This window comes from Eriocheir sinensis, chromosome 8, assembly GCF_024679095.1.
Source record: "Eriocheir sinensis breed Jianghai 21 chromosome 8, ASM2467909v1, whole genome shotgun sequence".
Taxonomy (NCBI): Eukaryota; Metazoa; Arthropoda; class Malacostraca; order Decapoda; family Varunidae; genus Eriocheir; species Eriocheir sinensis.
This window is the reverse complement of record NC_066516.1, coordinates 22,894,021-22,921,197: the sequence shown is the minus strand read 5'-3', so window position 1 is coordinate 22,921,197 and position 27,177 is coordinate 22,894,021. Positions and strand designations below refer to the sequence as shown.

The window sequence follows — 27,177 nt, the reverse complement described above, 5'->3', positions numbered from 1 at the left end:
TGGCCTGCAGTCATTCCAGTCCCTGATCTGGATTAGCCACTCTACACTAAAACCCACTTTGCCACTGACAATCTGAGAAAGATTCTTGATAGACACATACTAAAACCTTGACCTGGTTTTGCTTTAGAACCTAACCTAGTCTAATGAGAAGTTCCCATCCTTAAACAGGACATCTCAGTGTCATAAAACACCTGAGAAACTGATATAATCTAAAAACTTAAACATGCAGATCAAGTGGGCTAACTTCTGGTGATAATGGCTGTGAGTGGTCAGCTCCTGCAGAGGAAGAGACTGGACAGTGCAAAGATAGGGAAGGTCAGGGAAGTTTGACCCATTCAATAACCATGAATCTCTCTCTCTCTCTCTCTCTCTCTCTCTCTTCAGTTGTGTGATAACAGTCCTTTGATGTGCTTCTCATGTCCTGTCATATATGGATACTGAAAAATCTTGCAGTTATTTAAACTTTTATTTCCAAAAAAGCCATACAAAAGTAGTCCTGTCAAAGCTACCGAGTTAGCTATGTGTGAAATGTTGAGTAAACCCATGGAGGCATATAACTGACAGAGACACCATAATGGATTTTATCTGCATATCTTGCCATCATATTTGTTCAGGAGTACATGATTTTCTATGTCTGACTATGACTGAGGAGGAGGTAGTGGAGGTCAAGCAGGAGGTGGTGGTGATGGTTGAGAAGGTTGTAAGGGTTGAGGAGGTTTTTGGAGGTCGAAGAGATAAAGGAAGTCTTGGTTGTGGTTGAGGTTTTGGCCATGAGCTTGAAGCAAGATAACAATGAAAACTATGTCCATTGGCTTATACCTTTGTTATATGGTATCACTTCATCTTATCTGTCTCCATGACCCTCAGTCTGACACTAGCCTACAATAAATAGGGTATGTTTGCCAGGTTGTACTCACAATTTCAATAAATACAACACAAAAATACAATGGAGAATTGAACTGAGGTACAGAAATTAAAATATTGTAAGAAAAGTTTGATAATTACACTTTATTTTGACATTAACTGATTTATACCTCTGGTCAATTTCCTGGGTTATTCTTCATTTTTCTAATATGAATGTTGATTGGAATGATGTGTACTGGTGAACATACCCTTCTATAGTTGGTTCACACGAGTATGAAGTGATCATTATCGCACAACGGCAACCTGCAGCCACTCGGCATGTCCGATTTCGTGGATACTGTATGCTAGCCTACGCATAGCAAACAGTTGTCATTGTCAATAATATGCAGGCAGCAATAACAAATACCATCCATTATAGTCAATTATGAGTTAAAAAAATTAGTAATATCACAAATAGCCGTTTTGTTAATTTACAAGATTGCTGATTATGATTATTTAACAGACTTGAAGCTGTCCACCACCGAGAAAATTAGCAGGGTTTATATTAACAAAACAGCTTTTTGCAACATACTATTTTTTTTTTTTAACTCAAAATTGACTATAATTGACAGTATTTGTTATTGCTGCCTGCACATTATTGACACTGACGACTGTTTACTATGCGTAGGCTAGCATATGGTATCCACGAAATTGGACACGCCGTGTAGCTGCAGGTTGCCGTTGCATGATAATGCACATTTCAGACTCGGGTGAACTGAGTATAATGGAGTGTAGTCCTTATTAAAACACTCAGCAAGACTCTCAAAGCAGTGGTATGCAAGTTTTGAAGCTAACAATATTGACTGCTGTGTTGGGGGGTGAAGGAATGAATCTTGAGATCTGGTGCAAAGAAAGTATTGATTGCTACATAAATATGACTGAAAAGTAATAATGATTGTGATTGAGATTGGTGCAACATTCAGGAAATTAAGTGCTACAAAATAATGTAATCATAGCTTGATGCACTTGATTCCTCAAGGTATGATAAACTAAGAGGTGCTGCTAATTGAAAATAATAAAGTTGCAAGTCTGGAGTTTAACCAACACAAATATGTTAAGTTTAGAGGTGCTGCCAGTAGAGTACATTTAGCAATTCCTCTGCACCACTCCAACTAGTACTTCTATCAGGAAGAAGTTACTGAAAAGCTGAGCTGCAGCATGAAAATCAACTATGGTCTAAAGAAAGACTGATATAGTTTCATTATTTTGACGTTAATTTCAATATCTGAGCTCAGTGTTTTATTTCTTGCTTGAGTAGCCTACTAATTGGAATGGTGCATACAAACTGTTTAACATACAACTGTAAGGAGATCACAACACATTGCACAACCACTTATATAACCTTTCAAGTTCTTTTAAGTGCACCTTTCTTTGAGGATATTGGGTTTTTATACAGATTTGGCTTGCCTGTGTTGTGCTCATCAATCTCATCAGTGTGATTTTTCCTGCACAGGCAAGATGGGAAGTCAAAAAGGCCATGTGACCATCTTGGCACATGTTATAGCCAAGTTGAGTGGGCCCAGTTTCCAACCCCAACCTCCTGTATAGAAGGAGCTGCATCCCTTTAGTCACCTCTAACAACACACTTTGATATTTGTCCCCTTACTATATGAGACAAACCAGCAGACCCCTGAACTGGGAAGTACTAGTCAGTAAAACCCTATATAAAAAAGAAAACTCACATGTACTACCAGCTCTTTCTATAAAATAGTTGAATTGTTAGTATAAAAGACAATTGTAATCAGCCTTTTATAACAATTCATTGTTTTCAGATGTATGGTATATGATGTGTGTGAAAAGCAAGGCTTCACATGCTCCAGTCTCTACATTAGGTTGCTGGACACAAGCAATGCCAAATGCTGATCCTTTGCATGGTAACCTGAAGCTGCAAGTCAGAGCTGCTGGCTTTTGTCAGTCACACATTTTTTGACAAAAGGTAAGAAGAATTTAGTCACCAGTCAAAATATTTTTTAGTTTATGTAAGAATTTAGTTTGACAATCTTCAAGCAAGTTGTAGTTTACTTGCATAAGAATGGTTCGATTTGACATATCAGTTTCTGTACATAATCATCTGCATAACACTATTATGAACAAGATTATACAGCCTATTTTAAATAATTTTGAAGTTTGCTTACAAAATGATGCACCAGTTAGACTGTTGGAGGATCACTAACAACCAACTACTAATGTAATATAATTTTCTGGTCCAAACTCAAATTACTGTAACATGTAACTCGGCGTATTAATGAAGGAGTACAAACTCTAGGAGTGGCTATCATCATAACACAGTACTCATTTGTGATGTGGATTTAAAGGATTACAACATTTTTCTTAACTTACTTAAAGCTTGAAGATTAGATTCAGACATTGTTACCATAAAACAGGTTAATATTACCCATTGTATACCAACACTTAGTTTTACCAGTTAAGTACATAGTAACCACAAAGTACTGTCACCTTAGCCCTTGTATCATTCAAGCACTGAACGGATAGGAATGCAGCCAGCTTACAGCTACTCATTAGTTCCTTGTACTTCATTGCCAGCTTTAACCGCTAAGCTAAATCCTGCCACACTTACGATCCTGCCTTCCAACGGTTAATTAGCATTTTAAAAAGTGTTCCAGAACATAAGACCCTCGTGCACTAAAGTCTATTAGGCACAATGTCTCAACTTTTCTTATAACACCTGCCAATCACCAATTACAGTTGTCAGTTAATCATTACATTTACTTAACACATTAGTTCTTTGTGCTTCATGCAGTCAGTTGGTCACAATACATTTTAACTTTTCCACAAACACCTGCTACAGTCACCATTCTGTTACCAGTCAGCAAACACACCAAAATTTACTCACACAAATTAAAAGGTTGCCTTTAAATTATTTCTGAAACAAGTAAGATGGGGAATGCAAGTCTTCATTAGTATCACAGATTAGCTACTATGAGTATATGGTTTCATGATTCAGTGAATGTTTGAATATCTGGAGCAGCAAGCAAGGGTAAAAGAATAGCAAGAGTTCTGGATAAATCCCTCCACCAATCTTTTAACTGCTCATCATTTTTTTGTGTGTATCTAGGCACAAGCCTATTTTATTTATTAAATGCAAGTACTATATGATAAATTAGTTGGTGACAAATTATTCATAAATGCTACTTTTCATGATGCATTTTTTTAAATTAATGTATTTATTATTGCAACAAGAATTAAGGAGTGAGATGCAGCATGGACCTTAATTGGCCCGTTCATAGCTGGGCATGTTGATGCCTATTACCACCAGAATTTTAATTTCCTCTTCCTTGGCCAGAGGATTGACCTAACTATTACTTAGCTATTTTTCAATATCAATTTGCAGAGAACTTGACATCGATTACCACAGCAATGTAAGATAATATTGAAGACATGCCTATACATTTGGGCATGTTGAAGCTATTTTTATCATGTTATAAGAGAAAATTCCTAATTACCTAAATGATAATTTTGTAAGTATGAGTAGTATTTCAGTGTAGTGAGCCACTGTGGACAATATTGGGCAGATTCCTCCTACTCATTCCCCCTCTAACTCCACTTTTTTAAATGCTTCAGAATGCTGTTTTCTATGCCCTTTCTGGCCTCAATGGCTTATGGACCTGATGGAGTGCCTCCTATTGCCCTTAAAAGCTGCTTCCATGCTGACACCTTGCCTGGTCAAACTCTTTTGTCTCTACCTTTCCTTCCTGTTTGAAGTATGCCTACATACAACTTGTGTGACCTCCATTGACTCTGCGAGGATTACTGCATCATTGGCAAAGACAAAGTCAGTGACCTTGGTATTGTCAACATATGTTCTACAATGACTCTGGTCTACAACTCTGCCTAGTACCCAGTCCATACAATTGTTGAAAAGCAACTAGTTAGCATTAGTGCTGGACTAACCACCCACACTCTAACCACTGAGTTAAAAAAACTAACAGTCGGCTCCTAACACCCACTAAGAACCAGCCACATTAATAAAGCAGTCCACAGCATTATTCCTGAGTGTGAAAAATATAATAAATTGTATGGGACTTCATCATCAATTTGTACACTCTTGTAATTAGTACTCATAATTATCAGGGAAAACAAAATGCTAAAAATTGAGATGAAGTATAAATTAAATACCGTCAGCTCAATTTTTCAAAGCATCATTCTCCCTGATAGAGTACTAATTGTGAGGGTGTGTGAAAATTGATGAGCATTTCCTTTACAGGCAAAGTCTGTTATATGGTAATACATTTCTGGGAATCATATTGTACAGCAATTTATCCTATACTAACCCTTTTAAATGTGCCCCTGTGGTGCAGTGGTTAGCATGTTTTGCTATGAATCCTTGGGCCTGGGTTTGATCCCAACCTGGGCAGTTGGCGCGCGGTCCACGCAGCTGTTCATCCTCCTATTTGAGCAGATTGATAATTGGGTATCTAGGGAAACCTAGGAAAATATACTATAGTAACCCAGATGTCATATTTGTCCTGTGTCTCAGGATAATGGATTCTTACCCACTATGGCTAATGTGATGGGAATGAGCATCAAGGCCACATGAAACTTAGCATAAGCCCCTAACTTTACTTTACCTATAATCCTATTAAAACATGGGCTCAGGGAAGAATTGTCCTTGGACCCAATGTAGCTATACAGCATAAATTTCCATCACCAAAACACTAAATTCTTTTAAGATATAAAAAGCACTTTCCTCCTTCCAGCATTGATTCGCTGAACAAACAATAGTTCAATAATTATTCAACACGCAAACAATGCAACAGCTGCTACAAATGCACAGACCAGTTGCAAGATGGTTTTAATACATCTTAAATATCTCACTGGTGGGTCCTAAACTCCATTTCAAGGTTTGGGAGAGTGGATGAGTTATCAAGTTATCATTATAGTGCCTATTAAATAATGGGTCATTTGTTGGAACAGAATGAATGTATACTAGACTATCATATAATGGACTTTGCCTGTACCTTGTTCACCTACAGATGCCAAGGGAGATCCATTCAGGAGGAATATCCATCAGACCCAACAAGGAGCAAGATGGATGGCACTGACTTGGGTGGATTTAGCGGCTGATTTCATGGCCAGTGCCCCTCCACTGCTCCTTTAAGTCCACCTTGAGGTTCAGATCCCTAAGGGCAGCATGGGCTATGTCCTTGACTTCCTCCCCATGGTTCCTAAGGGCTGAGTGGATCACAGCCTCCACCCCGTACTCTACAAACACCTGCTTGTTCTCTGGAAGTCGGGAGACCATGTTCCGCACAGCCATGCAGCCCAGCTTCTGTCAGTGTGGAAAAGGTTATGAGTGTTAGCTGCTGGAAGTGGCAGTGGGTTAAGAGAAGGAATAGAAGAATGGACAAAGAAAAGAGGAATATGAGGTCTGTTCAAATTATAGGTGTGTCTTATACTCTTACCAGTGCGTCTTATATGGCGGGAAATGTGGTAACTATTGCAACAGTTTGAATTTCACGTGTTCACGAACTTGAAATAGGCAGGTGCCACATCTATCAAAATTCCTGCTTTGTTGATGGACAGATGAAATGAAACAGACTATAGTACCAGTACCAGTACAGGTACCTGCCCAGTCCTATGGATGACAGGACCAGTTTGTTTATCCTTATCAGCTGAACAGGTGTTTGCTAGTATGATCCAGAGTTTATAGCCATTTCATATTTTTATGACCTGATTTTTATAGGAAGAGGCATTCATTAGCGAATAATTCACACGGAATGGTATACTTGAGCTCCTGAAATTGAAAAAAAAAAAAAAAAAAAAAAAAATGTCAGAAACATTAGGGGGTGAGGACTCAACAGTCAAGTGAGATTTTAATGACTGCATGTTTGTAAAAAGTTTATGTAAATTACAGTACAGTATATATAAAAGTAAGTAAAGTTGGGGGCATATGCTATAGGTGCGCGTGGCCTTGGTGCTCATCTCCATCGCATTGCTCTGTGGTGGGAGGGAGCCCATTACCCCGGGACACAGTGCCAGTGTGACATCTGGGTTACCACAGTATATATAGGTGATGAATAATGCTACTCATGGTATTTTATGCTGCTTTACACACGTATACATCATCCTTTCCTGAGGAACGGTCGAATCGTCTCCGGGTGGATCATGAATGTTTGGAGTTACACCGCAAAAATTCCTTTGAGGCTACTTTTGTGTATTTTTGGATTTTGAATTTCACAGAGACTCTCTACAAGGCCAAATCCTTGCTCAATATGAAATGTACTGAGCCAGTGTTTATTCCACCTTCGTCCACAAGCTCTTGAACGGTGAAATGATGGGTCCTGCATAACTAAAGTCCGCACATGATCAATGACCAACTCATTTCGTCTTATCAATTCCTTAAGCTTACTGGAATACAAATCCCTCTCCAATGACGTTTGACCACCAGTAAATGGGTTGTTTCACTCCTTAATTTGTGTGATCCCCATGGCATCATCACCAAAGCCTGCTGAATCTTCTGACTGGTTTCCATTTAGGTATTGCCTACGCTATAGCAAAAACTGATATAATACCGCTATTCAAATTGTTCCATCATCTCTCGAAAAATGAAAATCCGATGAGTACCAGGTATACTACATAAGTCTAAGACTGCCAGCGATGGATGCTCTCTATGGGCAAGAAAATGTTCACATAAACGCATGAAGTACCCTACAGCTTTCTGCCAGATAACATCTGTGTTCATTAGTTTACATAGAGAAGTAAGGAATAGAGGAACTTTAACTACAATTTAAGAGACTGAAAACTAGCAAAATACCACCTTCCAATGCAGAGGGCTTAATTCTACCTAAGCTGTCATTCACCATTTTCATCACTTCCAAACTCCACAGACTGGTCACCTAGATGGACAAATAACCTGCTGGGATGACCAAGTAACCCACCTGAACCTGCTTGGCCTTGGGGTGTGCCTCCATGGCCCTCACCACTACCCGGCCCGCCCCATCCTCCATCAGCTGCTTGGCGTTGGCCGGTACTCTGAGGGCCAGCATGGAGATAGCGCCACACCCTTCCTCACTGACGGAACGCTCATTCTAGAGAGGAAGGAAAAAAGTTGTGGAGTGATGCGTTGTAGTGGAGTGACTGTACAGCATATGACATACTGACATAGTATTAAAAAATTCTCTCTCCTCTCTTTCATAAAACTGTTTTCTTAAAATGCCATATTACTTCATACCATGCTGACAAAGACTGATGGATTCCTAAAATAAACTGTACAGTGCATGTTAGTTGTTTTGCTCCACCTTTCACCCACAACTATTATGATTTGTTTTTAGACTGTGAGTACAATTGACTTAGGTCAAATAACACTTTGAACAGTGTGCAGAATGACCAATGGATTCTGGACCTGAATAGAGAAGTTACTAATAGCTGAGTAGGAGGAGAGCTGCCATTAGAAAAGTCCAGCTGAGATATGTAAGCGTGTAAGGAACTCTTCCAAACTGAGAGTTCATTCATGGGACAGGTTGGCAAAGCTGTTACTGGATAATTTTGAATGTCCTCGGTATAAGAACTGAATGATGAAAATAAACAGGTTATATGTTTTGTACTGCTGTGTTGCCTACTTCTAGGAGTTTGGGATTTCAACAGTCTAATTTTTGGATGTCTTGAGTCTAAAACTTGCTTACTTGAAATCCAATTTAAGGAGGTTTGGGTTTTCTTAGGTTATGTATTGGGTGAAATCCCGAGGAATACAAAATGCCAACAATATGAGGCGTACTTACAACATGCATAGGTCTTATATAACTGATTTTCATAGCATAAAATAAGGAAGAAAGTATGAAAATTTGTGTATCCTGAAGACATGCCACAAACAACCCACTCTGGGGAAGTCATGAAAACAAGACACCCTAGAGCAGTGGTTCCCAACCTTTTTTGTCTCGTTCCACCTTTTCCAATCACTTTTTCACCTGTGGACCCCAACAATGAAATAGGTTAAACCAGCAAAATTAATAGAAGATTTTTCTGCAAATAATTAATATATTCATGTAAAATGCCTTGCATTGTTATGCTGATTAACCTGTAGGCCTATTTATACGAAAGCAGAAGACATTCTGTACAGCAGACTTCTTTTTAAGTATAATAAATTTATAAATAATTAGAATCTCTATGAACCCCTTGAAATTCTTCCATGGACCCCTGGTTGGGAACTACTGCCCTAGAGAGATAGTCACTCAGCATATGCAAACAACATGGATGCTGGTGTGTGAGGATGTACATTGTGTGCTGCCTCACCTCGTGTTTGGTCATGGCCGCCACGATTAGCTGGGACACACCAGACTTCATGGCCTCCTCTTTCACCTTGTCATTGCCCACCAGCGTCTTCAGCAGCGACAGTGCCTGCCTGTTCAGGATCTGCAGGGACATAATTGATTTAATATACATAAACCTGTAAGAATCAAGCAGTAAGAAATATTAACTAACTAAAGGGGAGCATATGACTAAAGGCATGTCGCTTCACTCACTCGCCATCCATACTCCCAGCAGTCCTCCCGAGCAAGGTGCCATGCAGCTGCCCTGTCCATCCCAAGTCCCACCTGGTAGGATCAGCTGACTTGCCCCAGCCATGAGTTGCGAGGGCGTTCTTTTGGTCTCCTCCACTCACGACTGTCTCTCTCGTACAGAAATAACCCAGTGAGCAGGATCAATGTCTGGGAGGTGTGCTACGTGCCCATGTAGCCGGAGTTGGTGTTAACGGACTAAGCTGGTAACAGGCCTTGATTCAGTTTCACATAGTCACTGGTTCAACACAAAGTCATCCCAGCGATACCCCATGATCCTGCGAAGGCACTTGGTACCAAATGCATCAACATACTTCTCCAAGTCACTATTCAGTGTCCATGTCTCACGGCCATACAGTAAGACAGGGAGCACAAGTGACTTAAAGATTAAAATCTTTGTCTGCTTGCATAGATACAGACAATGCCATATATTCGTATTGAGCGACTTGAACTCTTTCAAGAGGAGGGTATCAGGACATCTCTCCTCCCGTATTTGATTTTGCTTTCGGCCACCTCTTTTGTTTCTTTTAAGGAGCAGCGAGTAGCGAGCTTTTTTTTATTATTGTTTTCTTTTTTTGTGTGCCCTTGAGCTGCCTCCTTTGTTTTAAAAAAAAAAAAAAAAAAAAAAAAAAAAAAAAAGGGATTATTGGCATTGCTAAATATATAAATAAAAAAGAAGAGCCTGACTTTAATCCACCTGAGGAGGTGATCATATAAAAGGAATAAGTTACATCACAGAGAAAGTCAAGAACATACAAACATAAGGAGTCTGCAAGAACCTTGTCTATCTCCTCCCTCACTCCACCCTGCCTGACACAAGGGGGAGTTGGAAAGGAGATGAACACAAAAATCTTGGCACACAGAAAAAGATAAACACTATATACCCTTGATTGTCCTTGCCTTCTCTTGCCCCCTCCCCATACCTCCTCCTCCTCTCCTTGGTCTGCCCTGCCCCTCTCTCTCCTCCCCAAGCCTGTTTGTCTTGCTTAGCCTTAACTGCCTCACTCACAGGGCGGTCAGGGAAGGAGATGAACACGTCGTTGATGACCAGCAGGGCACCGCGGTCCAGAGCCTCTTGACAGTATTCGGCCCGCACACACATTTTGGCCACTGTGTACAGCAGCTCGCTGGTCGTGTCTCCATCACTCAGGCATTCTGTCAACACCACCATTATTACCATTCTGTCAACTTTTCCTATTGCCTTTCCAAAGTGGGTTATGCTTTGTGTTTCTGACCACTTCTGTTTCTATTTGTCTTTTTTGCTATCTCTCACTCTAATTTTTCAAAATACTTAACAGCTTTATCCATATAGATAAATCCAAACTGACTGATGACATGTCACAAAGGAAATATAATGGCACTGAACTTGAGTGTAAGCAAATAACTTCAAGCTGCAGCAATTTTTTTTTACCAATGCATATGTGGGTGGGTGTCATTGACCAGCCATGAGGTAAGAGATAGAAAAGGCAGAAAGAAGGAGAAAGAGTGAGGAGAGAAAACAAAATAGACAGACAAACTAAAATATAATTCCAAGGTGTGTGTATAACCATCCGTGACTCACAACCTTAAATCAGCTCCAGAGAGGCAGCAATAATCTCTGGTCCTCAGCGCAGCCTAGTATGTTCAAGAGAAAAAGGAGAGAGATAGGAAAGAAAACAGAGGAGAGGAGGCAAAATAGACAGACAAACTAAAAAATAATTCCAAGATGTGTGTATAAGGGCAACCATCCATGATTCCCAACCTTTAATCAGCTCCAGAGAGGCAGCAATAAGTCTCTGGTCCTCAGCAAGCAGCCTAGTGTGTTCAAGAGAAAAAAGAGAAAGACAGGAAAGAAAACACGACCAAAAAAAATAAATAATAATAATAAAAAAAAAAAAAGTTATTTCAAGCTGTAAGTAGAAGAATAACCAAACCAACCTTCAATCAGATCTAGACAGATTTTAATAAGCCCATGTTCTTCAGCAAGCAGCCTGGCGTGGTCGTGAGCTTTGCCGAATGCCTGCCGCACATCGTCGTCCAGTGTGAAGGATCTGAGAGCCCTGCAAGTTGTCCGCACCACCCTAGGGCTGCCACGGTGGGCCTGCAGCACCCCTACCAGGGCTCCCAGTGCACCCAGGGTTACCAGGCTTTGGCGGTTGTCCTCTTGCTTGAGGCAGCAACTCAAACACCACTGAGCCTGAAGGGATGTTGAAGTGATGTTGCTGAGCGGTGTGTAAGATGAGGTGTGAGTTATGATGAGCAGTGTGTAGGATGAAATGTATGAGTTATGATGAGCAGAGTGTAGGATGAGATGTGAGTTATGATGAGCAGAGTGTAGGGTGAGATGTGTGAGTTATGATGAGCAGAGTGTAGGATGAGGTGTATTAATCATGATAAATGGCATGTAGGATGAGGTGTATGAATATTGCTGATAAGTGGTGTGTAGGAAAGAGGTGTACGGTACGACCTGAATTGGACAAGTTGAATGGTTGTTCAATGAGTTTAAAAAAATGAAATTCATAATGACAGGTGATATGAAAGAGTAGGTGATGTCTAGGTTGGTAATGTGGTGGGAAGGTGGGGTGTAATTGGAGTGAATAAAAATGATGGTGATGAGTCCTGCTGATACTCATCATGTGTGAAAGAGGTGCAGGATTTTCAATACAAACTTAACCTTCTCATAAATTAAGATGCCAACTGAAGCAGAGTAAATTAAAAACAATTGATGATAAAAAAAGGGAATATTTGAAGAGCATTCCTGACAAAGACAATGAATGGAGGTCCTGTCCTAAAACTTGTGCTACTGTATTGTAGGCACTTACTTTTTGTTAATGCATAACATACAATGGAATGTGGAGCAACATATCTTTAAATATCATGGATATAACAATACAAATTAATAGTACAAAAGTAGAGTAAATAATATTTATTTTATTTTATTTTTTATTATAAATGCAATGACTATCTGTGGGAAGCTCTAAAATTGGCAATGCAAAGCTTAAGTTGCTACAAATTAATACGAGTTAGCTGCCTCTGATAGAATGAGTGACTGACTGACTAACTGATGAATAACCTGAAAGAATAAGTGGGTGAGTGACTGATTGGAAGTATGGTTGACTGATGAAGAGATGTAAAAAAGGGCTATAAGTATCCCAGCACAGCATCCACCATCACCTACCAGCAGATCAGGGATAGCAGGCTCTTCCATGCGCCTGCTCCAGTCCTCCAGCAGCTCTAGAAGGACACGGAAACCCTCAGTGCTGATTATGTCAGGGTTGAGTTCCATCAGAGCTACCATTGCTTGTAGGGCAGGACACAGGACTTCTGGTTTGTCCTGAAAAGAGAATGAACTCTTCATGTGTGGTGTTGGATTCTATAAAAGAGCATATTCAAATAGGTTAGGTAAGTCACATCCCATTGTAAAGAGGGTAGAAAGGATACTATCAACCCATCAGCTGTAATACACCCCCATTTGGCCTACCTGCCCACCAACCTACCCAACCAACATCAACTTCTACAACCTCCCCCACCCATGCATTCAAATAGCCATGAATCCACCCACCTGACTCTGTTTAATAAGCTTGAGCAGGGTGTCATAAGCCCCGTGTTTGCTGGCCAGGACGCGATGAGCCACAGACATCTTGCAGGCAGTGGTGAAGGTTGCCAGTGGCTCTTCCACCTCCTTCAGGCTGGGAGAGCCATTGCCTGCTGCCCCAAGAGCTGACTTCACCTGCTGCAGCGCCACCAGTATGCTGTGTTCCATGACTTTGTTGTCGGCACTTGGCTTACCGTCCTTTACGATGATACCAAGGTGCACTCCCTGGAGGGAGGGGGGAGGGATGGAGGAGTATTAAGGTATGAGGATAGTGGGGCAGAAGAAAGATAAGAGAAAAATTCATTATAAAATGAACACACACACACACACACACACACACACACACACACACACACACACACACACACACACACACACACATTCACCAAACTGCTTAGAGAAATAAGAGATGATGATGATTATGATAAGCTGCAGGAAGATTTAAATGAGATACATGAATGGAGTAAAGAATGGGAAATGGAGTTTAACAAAAAGAAATGTCACACGATGAACAAGGGGAAAAAGTAAAAATAGACTGTGTGGAGTGTATATATAGGATGGGAAGGACAATCATTGACACAGTGAGTGAAGAAAAAGACTTAGGAATCATAATGCAAGATACACTGACACCTGAGAAGCACATAAATAAGATATTCCGAGAAACATATAGTTTGCTGGAAAGTATTAGAGTGGCATTTCACTATATGGATGGGGACATGATGAAGAAAATAATAAGAACATTGATTAGACCAAGGTTAGAGTATGCAGCTGTTGCTTGGTCACCACACAGGAAAAAGGATATAAGGAAACTAAAAAGGATCCAAAGGGTTGCAGCTAAGATGGTACTACATGACTGACTAACTGATGAATGAACTGAAAGAATAAGTGGGTGCGTGACTGATTGGAAGTACCTGCCATACGAGACTAGATTGGAGGAACTGAGCCTATCAACACTCTAAGAAAGAAGAGAGAGGAGACCTGAAAGCGTTGTACAGGAATACAAGTGGAATGGACGTGTTGGATAGAAATGATTTGATCAAGACAGAAGGGGGAGGCAACTAAGAGGACACAGCAAGAAACTGAGGAAGGGGATTTGCTTGAAAGACATAAAGTAGTACAGTTTTCCTCACAGGAGTGTGGATACATGGAATGCACTAAGCAATGACATTGCTGAAGCAGGCAGTGTCCATAATATGAAAGAAAAGTTGGACAAATATAGATAGGGAGACAGGACTGTCTGAGCTTAAATTCAGGCCCTGTATACTACAAATAGGTTTACCATTTACCGTTGCTGAGGTTTCAGGTAGATACACACACACAACACTCACCTGGGCCTCAAACTCCTTCTGGGCCTCAGTGTGAGCCTCCTCATGTGACATCTCAAAGTCCACAACATTCTCCAGCACCACAGAATCATAAGTCTCCTGCGACACAACCTTTGCCATGATGTCTGGTATCTGTGAAGGGAGGGGAGAGGAATACACATTTGAGAGAAGCTAAAACTTGTGATATTTGTAGAGTATCTGGAATATCAGAGGAACAGCAACAACAACAAAAAAGGACCAAAGCACAATAATAAATGGTCCAATGCAAAGGTTACACGTCCTGACTGTCAATAGAACATAACAGAATCGAGGAGGTACGCATTTTTTTTGCTAAGGTAGTATAAACAACCTTAGCACCAGTGTTTGGTCTGTGTTGCATGGAGACAAGTTAGTAGGTACAGTTTGTGGGACATGTCTTCTTACCCAAGCGTACTCCAAGGATACCCTATTGTACACAAATGTCTTTATCCTGGTGAGTATGAGGTGTCTTTCTACTCCAATGATATCTCTTTATGAATGAATACTGGGGCACTTTGGGGTAAAAAAAGAAGTCTACAATGGGGTATCATATGGATAAAAAAACACATCTACATTGGGTAGTTGGGTATCAATGGGGTAAAAAGACATCTACATTAGGGTACAGTGGGGTGTCATTGGGGTAATTAAAGGTCTACATTGGGGTACAGCTTGCAATTGGGGATCATGGAGTAAAAAGTTTCTTGTTCATTGGGGCAAAAAGACACCTCACTCACTGGGGTACAATGATATTTTAACATATGTTGGGGTAATATTTTAGGGTATTACTACGGTACGTTGGGGTAATATTTGGGTGATGGGGTAATATCAGGGTACGCTGGGGTAATATCAGGGTACATTGAGGTAATATAAGGGTACACTGGGGTAATATCAGGGTACACTGGGGTAAAATCAGGGAATGTTGGGGTAATTTTAGGGTAAATTGGGGTAATATTAGGGTACACTGGAGTAATATTAGGGTACATTGGGGTAATATCAGGGTATGTACATTGAGGTAATAATAGGGTAAACTGGGATAATATCAGGGTACACTGGGGTAATATCAGGGTACGTTGGGGCAATATCAGGGTACACTGAGGTAATATTAGGGTAAACTGGGGTAATATTAGGGTACACTGGGGTAATTTTTGGGTACCTTGGGGTAATATTAGGGTACATTGAGGTATTAATAGGGTAAACTGGGATAATATCAGGGTACACTGGGGTAATATCAGGGTACATTGGGGTAAAATTAGGATACATTGGGATAAAATTAGGATACATTGGGGTAATATCGGTAAATGTTCAGAGTTGCCCATCTCAAAATTTGATACACTGGCTATTTATTTTGGGCCAAAATATTGTGCTTTTTCATTTAAAGAGTTTTTCTTCAGAAACTACTAAAAAGTGACATAATTATTGCAATTTCATCATCCGCCGCCGCCGCCGCAAAATAGCTCGCAGAGGGTTTAGGGTGGCGGAACATATTTAAACTAGCCCAACCGAACTTTACGACCTAACAGCTAACGGGGGGGCTTCGCCCCCCTCAATCCACCTTCTAACCAGGGGGGGCGGCGCCCCTCTGGACCCCCCCACATATATATGCAACTTATTTCTGCGAGGAGGTATTTCTCGTAACACCGGCTGCTCCACCACCGCGCCCGTCACCAGAGCAGTCAAATATGGCGCACGTAAACAGTGGTAGCCATAATTATTTCGTAAAACTAGAGAAGTACAATAGTAGTAGGTAGAACACCGTAGAATTAATCTAACCTTACCAGGTGAGTTTGGGCCAAATTATTGAGAATCGTACGCTATCCCTCCAACGCCCGGGCCCACAACACCGCGGCCCGCAAAAAAACACTAACTTTTAATAAATCAATAGCAGCGTTTCTAACAATTTGCGATGCATATATATGGGGTTCAAAATGCATAGGATAATGAGATCTCACCCATGGTTAGGGTGAGAAGTACCACAGTGAGATGGGCATCTCTCTGAACATATACCGTAATATCAGGGTACAGGGCGTATTGCAGTGTGTGTGTGTGTGTGTGTGTGTGTGTGTGTGTGTGTGTGTGTGTAAGTGGTGGCAGGAGTATGAGTGAGTGTGTTCGTGAAAAAAGCATCACCATCAGTGAGTACAAGCGAGTGGGAGGGAAAGTGACTCATCCATCGCCTTTGTCTCCCAGTGTTCTTCCCCTTCCTCTCTCCTTTTCTCCCCCTGCCGTTGACCTCTCACTGACCCCGCCTCTCCCCCAACTTCCCGGTGACCCCTGCCTCGGCCCTGGGGGGTAGGAGAAGGGGAAATAAGTGTAGGGTAAAAAATCTCACCCTTGAAAGTGACAGCTGCGGGTGCCTACTGCTTGCTCTCTGCTGGACTGGATGACTCGGTACTTAACTAACTCGATCTTCTCTGCTCTTCTTTTCTTCTTCTCTCGTAAATACTTCTTCTTCTTCTTCTTCTTCTTCACTAACTCCTCTTCTTCTCTTCTAGCTCTCTTCTCTTCTCCCGTAAATTCTTCTTCTTCACTATATCCTCTTCTTCTCTCGTAAATACTTCTTCTTCTTCTTCTTCTTCACTAGCTCTTCTTCTTCTCTTCTCTCTTATCCTCTTCTCTTAATTCTCTTCTTCTCCTCTTCTCTCGTAAATTCTTCTTCTTCATTAAATCCTCTTCTTCTCTCTTCGATCTGCTCTTCTCTTCTCCTCTTCTCTCGTAAATACTTCTTCTTCACTAAATCCTCTTCTTGTCTCGTATAAATACTTCTTCTTCTTCTTCAGTAACTCTTCTTCTTCTCTTCTCTCGTAAATACTTCTTTTTCTTCTTTTCAGTAACTCCTCTTATTCTCTTCTCTTCGATCTTCTCTTGTAAATATATCTTCTTCGATCTCTTCTCTCTTAAACTAGCTATCAATCAATCATTTATATATGCAATTACTTTTTTTTTATGTTCATGGCTATTTTTATACTTTATAGATGTTAATAGGATCTTAATTGTAAGTGCTTAATTAATTGTTTGTTTTATTAGTCACCATATCCTATTTTTTCTAGTCATGGCTATTTTTATGCGTTATACTGTAATTACTCTATAAGGTACGTAGGTATGTCAATTATTTTCTTCTGTCATTATTCTATATAGGTTAATCGATATATATTTTGTCATATATTCTACCCTATTTATTCTATTCTATCTATTTATCTATCTGTCTAATTATATGTATCTCTTCTATCTACTTTCTATTATATTCTATTTGTTCTATAATTATCACTGTTTTCTATCGCTATTTTTTCTAGATACCGTATTTTTTTATGTTCATGTTTAGGTTATCCTCGACTTGCTATTTATCGACTTGCTATTTATTTTGAGGTTATTCTTCGTTTTCTTGTTCGCCCATCTGTTAAAGTTCGTTGTATTCTATCAGAGGACTATTTCGGTTTCGGCTTTTGGGGGATAACGTAGAGTAAGCGATGTTGATGTAGCCACAGCTGAAGCCATAACCGCCACCTTGCTCCTCCATGATTCAGGCCACATAAACCCTACGGTCACACAGCTACTACATTAACATACTTTTACATATACCCCTACTAACTCCTCTTCTTCTCTTCTCTTCTTCTCCTCTTCTCTTCTTCTCAAAATACTTCTTCTTGCTCTCCCATCATTCAGGCCACACAATTAGCCCTACAGTCACACTTATGATTTTACACTACTGATCTACTACTACATATCCATACATATATAATACATCCACATATTTTAATACATCCATGACTAATATTAAATAACCTAGCACTAGATACAAGGGAGCCAGCCGAGCAGCAACCAGTCATGGAGGCATAAAACACAGCGCGGGTCAAAAGCCAAGGCGAACAGTTGTTGTATATGGGTCAAAAAAGAGGCATCTTGATTACAATTTCCTTGGTGTGTGTTTATCGTTTTTCAGAGAGAGAGAGAGAGAGAGAGAGAGAGAGAGAGAGAGAGAGAGAGAGAGGGGGGGGGGGGGGAGACATAGACACCGTGCTAAGGACATAATGAGATAGAGAGAAAAAAAAGAACAAGAGGAAGGAGGAGAAGGACGAGAATTAAAGTGAACAGGAAGGAAGGAAGGGACAGAGAGAGAGAGAGAGAGAGAGAGAGAGAGAGAGAGAGAGAGAGAGAGAGAGAGAGAGAGAGAGAGAGAGCAGCGGAAGGAAGGAACCGGGATGGAGGGAGGGAGGAAGAGGAGGAGGAGGAGGAGGAGGAGTGGAAGTAGAGGTAATATTAAAAAGACGGAGTGCTTTCGCGGAGATCCATTTGAGTTGTGTGTGTGATGCAGAATAGCTGTGTTGTGCTGTGCTGTTTCGGAGATGTTGCAATGGCTGCTGGTGGTGAGTAATGTTGATTGGAGTAGTGGTATTTGTAGTAGTAGTAGTAGTAGTAAGTATTGTTGTTTATGAAGAATGATGATTATGATGATGATAGTGAGGAGGAGGAGAAAAGAGGGTGGAGGAAAGGGGAAGAATATTGGTGGAGAAAGTGTAGAAATACATACAAAGAGATGGGGTTGCTACTACTATTACTACTACTACTACTATTACTACTTCTACTACTAATACGTACTACTATTACTATTGATATTTCTACTACTACTACTACTTACTACTACTACTACTACTACTATAAAAAAAAGCCAAAGCCATACAGTTAAAAGTCATAAATTTAAAACGCTGATGACTAAGAGGTAGGAAGATAATTAAGGAATGTTTTATTGTTATAGTATTCAAAAAGGATTAGGGAAGGAGCGGGGAGTGAAGGAAAACTAATAAGACGTGTAGAATTATGTGTGCCTTTAACGGGCATGAATATTAGTGATGACCTTCCGTAGCAAGGTTCCTTATATAAGGCCGCCGGAGTTGATTACAGGGGATGCTTAGAGTGAGTTTGAGCCTCGTACCCTACAATGCAATAGCTCATGACGGTTGGACTACACGCCTGGCATGGCATTGGTGATCGAGTGGAAGAGTGGCCTTCTGTAACATACAACACAATACGTATTTTCTGATGGGTTTTAAATACGAACGACATCTTTGAACACTTACTTCTAGGGAATGAAAAAAATAAATCATTTAACATCAAGCCACCCCCACAAGCAAACTTCCTACGTCACATATTATATATATATATATATATATATATATATATATATATATATATATATATATATATATATATATATATATATATATATATATATTTTTTTTTTTTTATCACGCGATGGATTGACATGGCCCATGGTGTTAAGTCGCTCAATACGAGTATAAATTATGGCGTTATCGATATATGTGCAGGCGGCCAAAGATTCGAATCTTTAAGTCACTTGTGCTCCCTTCCTTACTGTATATATGGCTGTGAGACATGATGGACAGTGTCTTGAAAGTTGAAGAGGCGTGTCGATTTGCCTCTAGTACCAAGTATAGGCCTACCTTCGCAGGATGATGGGATGTCGCTGGAATGACTTCGTGTCGAAACAGCGACAAAAGTAAAACAAAAATGCATACGACAGTTTGTTCGTGGTGACATTTTTTTCTATATTTCCTATGGTGCTGTAGCAAATATACTCTTTGAAACTGAATTTTGTAGATTCGGGGTGGTGAATAATCTAAGTTTGACTAAGAGGGTGTGGGGCCGCCTATAGCTAAGTTTTCGTGTAAGGTGCAGAGGTCATGAAGGGTTAAGAAGCGCTGCTCCACGGTGATAACACTCAGAGCGACGCACGCACCCTCCCTATACACTGCAAAACATGTGCATCCGTGAGCGTAAAAACGTGTAGAATGGGTGTAACACGTGTTCGCTTACTGGTGCTGGTAAACTGAATAACGGGACATTACTGGAGAGAGAGAGAGAGAGAGAGAGAGAGAGAGAGAGAGAGAATTTTTATCTATAACAATAAAATATAATGATTAACTTGTTTTTTTCGAGTTTAATCAAGAAAAAAACAAAGTAGGAAAAAATAATATATTTCTACTACTACTATATATACTACTACTGCTATTATGCTACCTTATACTACTACTACTACTACTACTACTACTACTAAAATGATAATAATAATGATGATAATAATAATAATAATAATAATAATAATAATAATAATAATAATAATAATAATAATAATAATAATAATAATAATAATACCACCATGATGCGGGTTCAATAGCCTACTCTTGGTGCATATCTTCTTCAGGTGGACGACTTTTTGCAAACCAATTAAAACCACCTTCGGCCATTACCTGTGGGAACTGCATGCCGGGTGCCAGAACAATTAACATGGAGGTGAAAGAAAAACCTGCTGCCTCATCCTCTTCCGTTCTCCCTTCCTTCCTTCCTTGATCCTGGCTTCCTTTTCCTTTCTTTTTCTTCTTATTCTTCTTCCTTTTATCCTTCCTTCTGGTTCCTCATTTTGGCTCTCTTCCACATCTCTGTCGGTGTCTCTTTCTTTTCTTTCTTCTTTTTATTCTTTTGTCTTTTCATCGTCTTCTGCTTCCTCTTTTTTATTTCTCTTCGTCTTCGAGTTTTTCGTCAACGTCCTCTTTACCTTTTTCTTTTGCCTCTAAGGACTTCCTCTTCGTCTTCCTTCCCGGCTCTTGTTCGCTTTATGAAGAAAAGTTTTTGCTTGCGTCCCTAAATATGGTAATCGGTCTCCTCCTCCTCCTCCTCATCATCATCATCTCCCTCCTCCTCCTCCTCCTCCTCTTCTTTTTTCTTTCTTTCTTTTTTCTTTTTAATATATAATATGTGTATTAGTCCGCGTCTCGAACTTAGAGATACAAGTTTTCTTTGTGTGTGAACGAACTGCGACGCACATTTTTTTCTTCGTGGTGCGCGCGCTATATGACCTCAACAGTTCATTCATCCCTTTTAATGCTTTTTCCTTCAACTGCCTTAAACTCTTGCTAATTAATGCGTATCCTTTCACTGCTAAACTCCGGTCTTTAACTAATTGCAGTTCTTCCTTCCTGTAAATCTTTCGTCCCTTTCACTGGTAAACTATACGTAGCTTCAATTCTGTTCCATTCCCTCCTTACTGTAAATCTTTCGTCCATTTCGCTGGTAAATTATGTGTGGCCTTTCTTCTATTCAATCTATTGCATGCTCTCCTTCCTATGACAGACTCCTCCATGCCTTTAATTCCTTGGTAAACTCGAGGTAGCTTTTTTTTCTGTTGCATCTTTTCCCCTCTTTGACCACTTGTTTCATACCCCTCCCTGACAAAACTAAAATAGTCTTAATTCCTATTACTGCATTTCCTTCTTTCTACGACTTACATTTTTAAGGAAGGGAGCATCAGAGAACGCCTAGAACAAAATTTGATCTTTTTTCATTATCATAGGAGAGAGAGAGAGAGAGAGAGAGAGAGAGAGAGAGAATCTTTCGTTGTCAGGACAGAAAATTCTAGTATAATCTCAAGAGGAAAATAATTATGAAGTTCTTTGGGAGGAATTTTCATGGGAGACTTGTACCCCAATTGTGTGTGTGTGTGTGTGTGTGTGTGTGTGTGTGTGTGTGTGTGTGTTGGCCTCATTATCGCCTCCGAAAAAGTGGTATACAGTTACATGGAAATTATTAACCCATGTAAGAACTCATTATAACACACACACACACACACACACACACACACACACACACACACAAACCTTGCTGTCTCTACCTATAGCTCCTCCTACTTCTCCTCCTCCTCCACCTCCTCCTTCTCCTCATAATCATTTACACCACTATACTGCAACTACTACTACTACTACTACGACTACTACTACTGATAATAATAATAATGACAATAATAAAAATAACAACAACCATTACCCTCCTACTCCTCTGTTACCTCTACATCACCACCACCTCTAGTATCCCTCTTATTCAACCCTTCCATTACAGATTTTTCTTCTGTGCGAGTGTGCACGTCCCTTTCCTCACCACCACCACCACCGCTGGCTGCCTCCGAACTCCCACCGCCTCCACCACCACAACCAATACCCTATTCCCTACCTTGGTCCCACGCCCACACGCACCATCATCACCAGCCGCGGGGGAGCACCACTGAACCTCATTACCACGCCTACACACGCCAGTTTCCACGCCAAGAGAGTTACACGTCCTCACACCTTAACGAAAAAGAGAAACACGGCCTTTTTAAGTCCACAACAACACACCTTTAACACGATAACGAAGAAGAGTGAGGAGGGAAAGACAAGACTGAGGGCCGAAGGGGGTGGATTTGGCGTTCTATCAAGCCCCAGAACACTACTAGGGGCCGAGAAGGGCAGGCGATGGAGACCTGAAAGTATACGACGAGAAACAAAGAATATGAAGAGGACCTCGGACAGAGACTCAGGGACGGGAAGATGGACAAGTACGGCGAAAGACAGAGCTACACAAGATGGACTTAGAGTGTTATCAAGTCCAAGAACGCTACGAGGGGCTGATGAAGACAGGAGATGGAGGACCAAGGGGCTTCTCCTCCCAAGGGTCAAGAAACAGAAAGGTGTCTGGCAGCGTGGGGGGAAACTAGGCACCCATCGGAGGTCTGCTGTGGGTGTGGGAGAAGGGATGTTAAGGAGGCTGCAGATGACTTCTTCACTCCCCTCCTTCTCCTCCTCCTCATCATCGCTTCTCAGGCCTTGGGTGAGTGTATAAAAATATATGTATTTTATGTATGAATGAATTTGTATATGTCCGTATGTCAAAAACGGATGCTGTCTCCCTTAGAATTTACAACTTTTTTTCCGTATCGTTAAGGAAATAATCATCGCATTCTGTACCCTCCTATGCAATATTCTCTCTCTCTCTCTCTCTCTCTCTCTCTCTCCCCGCAATGACTGAGTTGCAAACAGTCTTGATGGCCTTTTATTTTATTTTAGATTTAAGGACGGGCCACCTAGCTTGGATCATAGGGTCTGTGCGGTCTGAACATCTGTGTAAATCTATGTAAATATTTATCCTCAGACGGTCGGTAATGGTGGACGTGGGCGTGGTACTACATTACTTGGGCGGCGACAGCACCCTCGCGGCGCCCCTGCTGAGTATGCTTACTACGGTCCCGGCGAGCAGCACGGCGCCTACCTCCTGCAGCAGGCCGGGGGTAGGGTCGTCAGGGTCACCTACGCCGCCGACCACAGAGGCTTTAGGCCCAAGTTTAGGTGAGGCGCGCCAAATAATGAGCCTAAATTATATGATAGGCATGAACGTTATCGAGTGAATGGTACGTGAATGGTTATACTTGCGCCAGATTTTTTTAACGCCGTATTAGTATTTATATTAATCGTTATGTGACTACTTTGTCTTTTTACTTTAATTTTTGGGGCAGTTAGAAGCGTTAGATTTTCATAAAGTCGACATATTACAAATTCAGGTGTAAAATGTGATAAAAAAAACAACAACTAAACCAACTAACCACACCTTAAAAACGGGTCACTTGTCGTCTTAAGTTTGTAAAATGTCTGTCTTTTGGAATGGCCACTTTATCAAATGGCTTTCCTGTGTTATGGCTATACTGCATTAAATGTCGAGTACCACATCATGTGTCTAGATGTGTAGTGACCCGCATAGTGCGTAGGTAAATAAGAGACTCGACAACTCCCATTATGTGTGATCCACGGAAACGACAATCGAGTTGCTAGACTATCAAACAGATAAGTACGCCTACCTTTCCTTTGAGACTGTATTGATACCACTTATAAATGTTTCATATATCTGTCCTTTAATGAACCAATTTACAAGACTTGAAATGGTTACGTCCGAGTTGTTCAACCCAACGACGTGTACGTGCTCTTATTCATCATTACAGATTATATTAATTACTGACATAGAGTAGGTACACCTATGACATATCCGTGAGTTATCCGATGAACGTTGCCTTAATTTGCTTCAGAGCACGGGGGAATCTTCAGTTTCAAACCCTTCCTGAAACAACTGGTGTCCCGACCACCGCACACAGCGTCATGATGTCCCAAAAAACGGCGAGGTATCGCACGATCTCTTCTCTCGTACAAGACTACCGAGCAGAAAACTTCAGAACCGATATTTTTCGGATATAAAATCCAGAAACACAAGTGCTTCACTGAGTTCGATTTGTTACTGAAACACTATATCATCAAGGGGCAGTAGCTTCATGACATCGTTTCCATTAACTATCATTCCTGTACGTGGTGCTTTTTTTTTTTTTTTAAGAGCATCGGATAACTGCCGAGTCGATCACACAATGGCGCCCTCTTTCTTTCTCTCTCAAAGATCATTATGTTGATATAATATTAGTGTTGTCCTGAACCCAACTCCACATCCAATTCATCCTTAAACTCATGAATGCTCGAGCCTCGCCTGAACCATATGGTTCAGGCAGAGATGCATCTCTGCATTTTGAATGAGACCGCTCCATTTTTCAATGATTATAATTATGTATGGGAAGCTGGATTTTTTGCCTATTTTTGGCATTTAGGCGATTTCACCTTGAACTCATGCACGTCCTGTGGAGAGAGAGAGAGAGATTATTCAACACAATCTGCTTTTTTCAGGTCCTTCAGCGGCGACGCCGAGCTGAACACCTTTTTGAAACAGCAAAAGCACCACCACCACTCACCTGGTGACGACGACTCCTTCCACTTCGTCCCTGGCCTCTCCTCCATTCTGCCTCTTGATGATAAGTTCTTGAACGGTGAAGATGGTGATGAGGACAGATTCTTCAACGATCCTGCTCCTGCTACTACTACCACCACCTGCACCACCACCAGGCCACCACCGACGACGACTATGAGGGCGAAGACGACGATCACGCCCTCTACCTCAGCTGATGATGTCTCTACGCCACCTATGGATGACTCTTCCCTCACCACCGTCATCACTAATACTCCCTTCACCACATTACCATTCAAGGACGCCACCATCACATCACCACAAGACTTTCCAACCAACACCAGCATAACCCCAACAGACATCATCACTACCATTACAGCGTCACCAGAGGAGGCATCACCACCACCGGCCACCACTACTGCATTACCTATTCCAGGGCTCATCACCACCAACCAAACTGAGGTCCTCGCCACTTCTACGCCTTCAGGAATTGTCTTAGCTCTCAGTGAAGGTGTTGGTGATGAAACCGTGATCACCTTCCCCGACAATGCTACATCTGGCACCACAATCGCCACCATTGCCTCTGTTGTCACCAGTACATCTAATGGTGATGTTACAGCTGGTGATGTACCCTTAACTACACCACAAGACATCACCACCAACACTGCAGGGAATGGTGATGATTTTGACCCTATCACCACCACCACCACTTCCTCCTCCAGTAACGACACACAAACATCTAATATCAACACCACAACCCCTCCACCTACCGCAACACCAAGTACCATTTCGGCTGATGACATCACCACCACGTCCACACCCTCCACTTCCACTCTGAATGACGTAGACATCACAACAACAGCATCTGATAACACTTCACTCCCTCTCACCACCACAGCTGCTACCACAATTAAAAATGACACCTCCATTGACCTTACTGACACCCCCACCACTCCCAATGAAGTAAGCAACACCACCACAGAAACTATTACTGAAGACACCACCGCGTAACCACGACTACAGAGGCAGACAGCAGCTCTCCCCAACTCCTAACTCACAGACATCAACATAACTGGTGATTATACCCCCTCTTGAACATACGATTATCTACCAGCACAATCAAACAACAGATGGCATTTGGTTCTACTGTTACTGCTGCTCCTATTGGTGGATTGCTCACTCGTGGTGTCTGCCTAGGGCCAATTTGGGGGACCGAGCGTTACAACTGACCACTTGAGGCCACTTAGTCTATTGGACCCCTCAAATATTTATTAGAATAATGTATACTTTCTCCCTCTCTGCTAGTCAATTTTCACTTGCATTATTTAGTGACTGTCTCTTGCCATGTGCAGTGTGATACTCTATATAAATACTAGACTAGGTACATTGGGAGCCCCTAAGCCATAATGCTACACAGAGCCACGGGCACAGTCTTAACGAGTTCCACATTATGTCCATCAAGCTTCATGGCAGAGGACTTCTTCCCGAAAGTTTTTTCTTTACAATAGTTTGTGTGTAGGTATCTAGTAATTAGGTGAGATAACCAAGGGAGTTCTGATAATTAGGCCTGCCAGGAAAGGGGTAAGTCTAAAAAAGTGTTTTGAAGAGCTAATAGTATAGATAAAATGATATTATAGAAGATTGAGCAAACAAAGCAACACTGAATTTGTGCATATTTTTACAAAGAAGCAAGATTCTTTTTAAGTCCTTTGGTCCTATAGTGTAAATTCACGGCCCCTCCTCCCATTTATTCAGAACAGCTACTCTTTTAATTTCCTTCCTTAAACAATGTAATCAGTGAATAATAAAATAGGTATCCACATTTTCTTTGATATATATGGCCTAAACATGTTGACTCTGTACTCAGACACAAAGGAAGGGAATCATGCATAAACATTAGACAGATTATTTATTGCGAAGACAATTTATAATTAAAAACTGTTTGTAAGCAAGTAAGTGTGAAGGAAACCCAATGCTCAAAAAGTATAGGACTGCTTTCATTTATTTCATTTACCTCACTAGCTGTAACTTCAAGGCACTTAGTTTATTTATTTCCTGTGTACAATAACTGTTAAACCACTGAACATGTAGGAACAGAAGTATTTTTTTGCCAAAGTTTACTTCACAATGTAACAAGTCTTCCTGATTTTTTTTTAAACCGTACTTATTGAAATGGGTTCTGCTGGGAAAGGTTCTGTTGGATTACCAGATTTAGTAACTAAAATATGGAATGATTAAGTGGTGG

The 27,177-nt window shown here is 41.0% G+C and overlaps 1 protein-coding gene across 4 annotated transcripts; it reads right to left on the bottom strand.

The window, feature by feature from the left end:
* Nucleotides 1–452: 452 nt before the first annotated feature.
* Nucleotides 453–26,653, bottom strand: LOC126995706 (armadillo repeat-containing protein 6 homolog). Of its 4 annotated transcripts, none has more exons than XM_050855519.1 (9): nt 24,940–25,742; nt 14,322–14,450; nt 12,961–13,218; nt 12,577–12,732; nt 11,337–11,595; nt 10,429–10,574; nt 9,154–9,273; nt 7,803–7,952; nt 453–6,193 (listed from the first exon to the last, which is right to left on the bottom strand). In XM_050855519.1, exons 2-9 carry the CDS (start codon nt 14,436–14,438, stop codon nt 5,978–5,980), a joined length of 1,422 nt encoding a protein of 473 aa, XP_050711476.1. In that variant the 5' UTR covers nt 14,439–14,450; nt 24,940–25,742; the 3' UTR covers nt 453–5,977. The 4 variants fall into 4 exon arrangements, with proteins under 4 accessions (XP_050711476.1, XP_050711477.1, XP_050711475.1 ...); XM_050855520.1 differs by lacking the exon at nt 24,940–25,742 and adding an exon at nt 16,666–17,045 and having other exon boundaries at nt 12,961–13,191; XM_050855518.1 differs by lacking the exon at nt 24,940–25,742 and adding an exon at nt 16,666–17,041.
* Between the last annotated feature and the right edge of the window lie 524 nt (nt 26,654–27,177).

Excerpts from the sequence above, each read along its gene's own strand:
- LOC126995706 (XM_050855519.1), bottom strand. The coding sequence starts at position 14,438 with ATGGCAAAGGTTGTGTCGCAGGAGACTTATGATTCTGTGGTGCTGGAG. Across the intron at positions 13,219-14,321 it reads AGAAGGAGTTTGAGGCCCAG|GGAGTGCACCTTGGTATCAT; the intron begins GTGAGTGTTGTG and ends CCCTCCCTCCAG. Across the intron at positions 10,575-11,336 it reads CTGTCTAGATCTGATTGAAG|AATGCCTGAGTGATGGAGAC; the intron begins GTTGGTTTGGTT and ends TGGTGTTGACAG.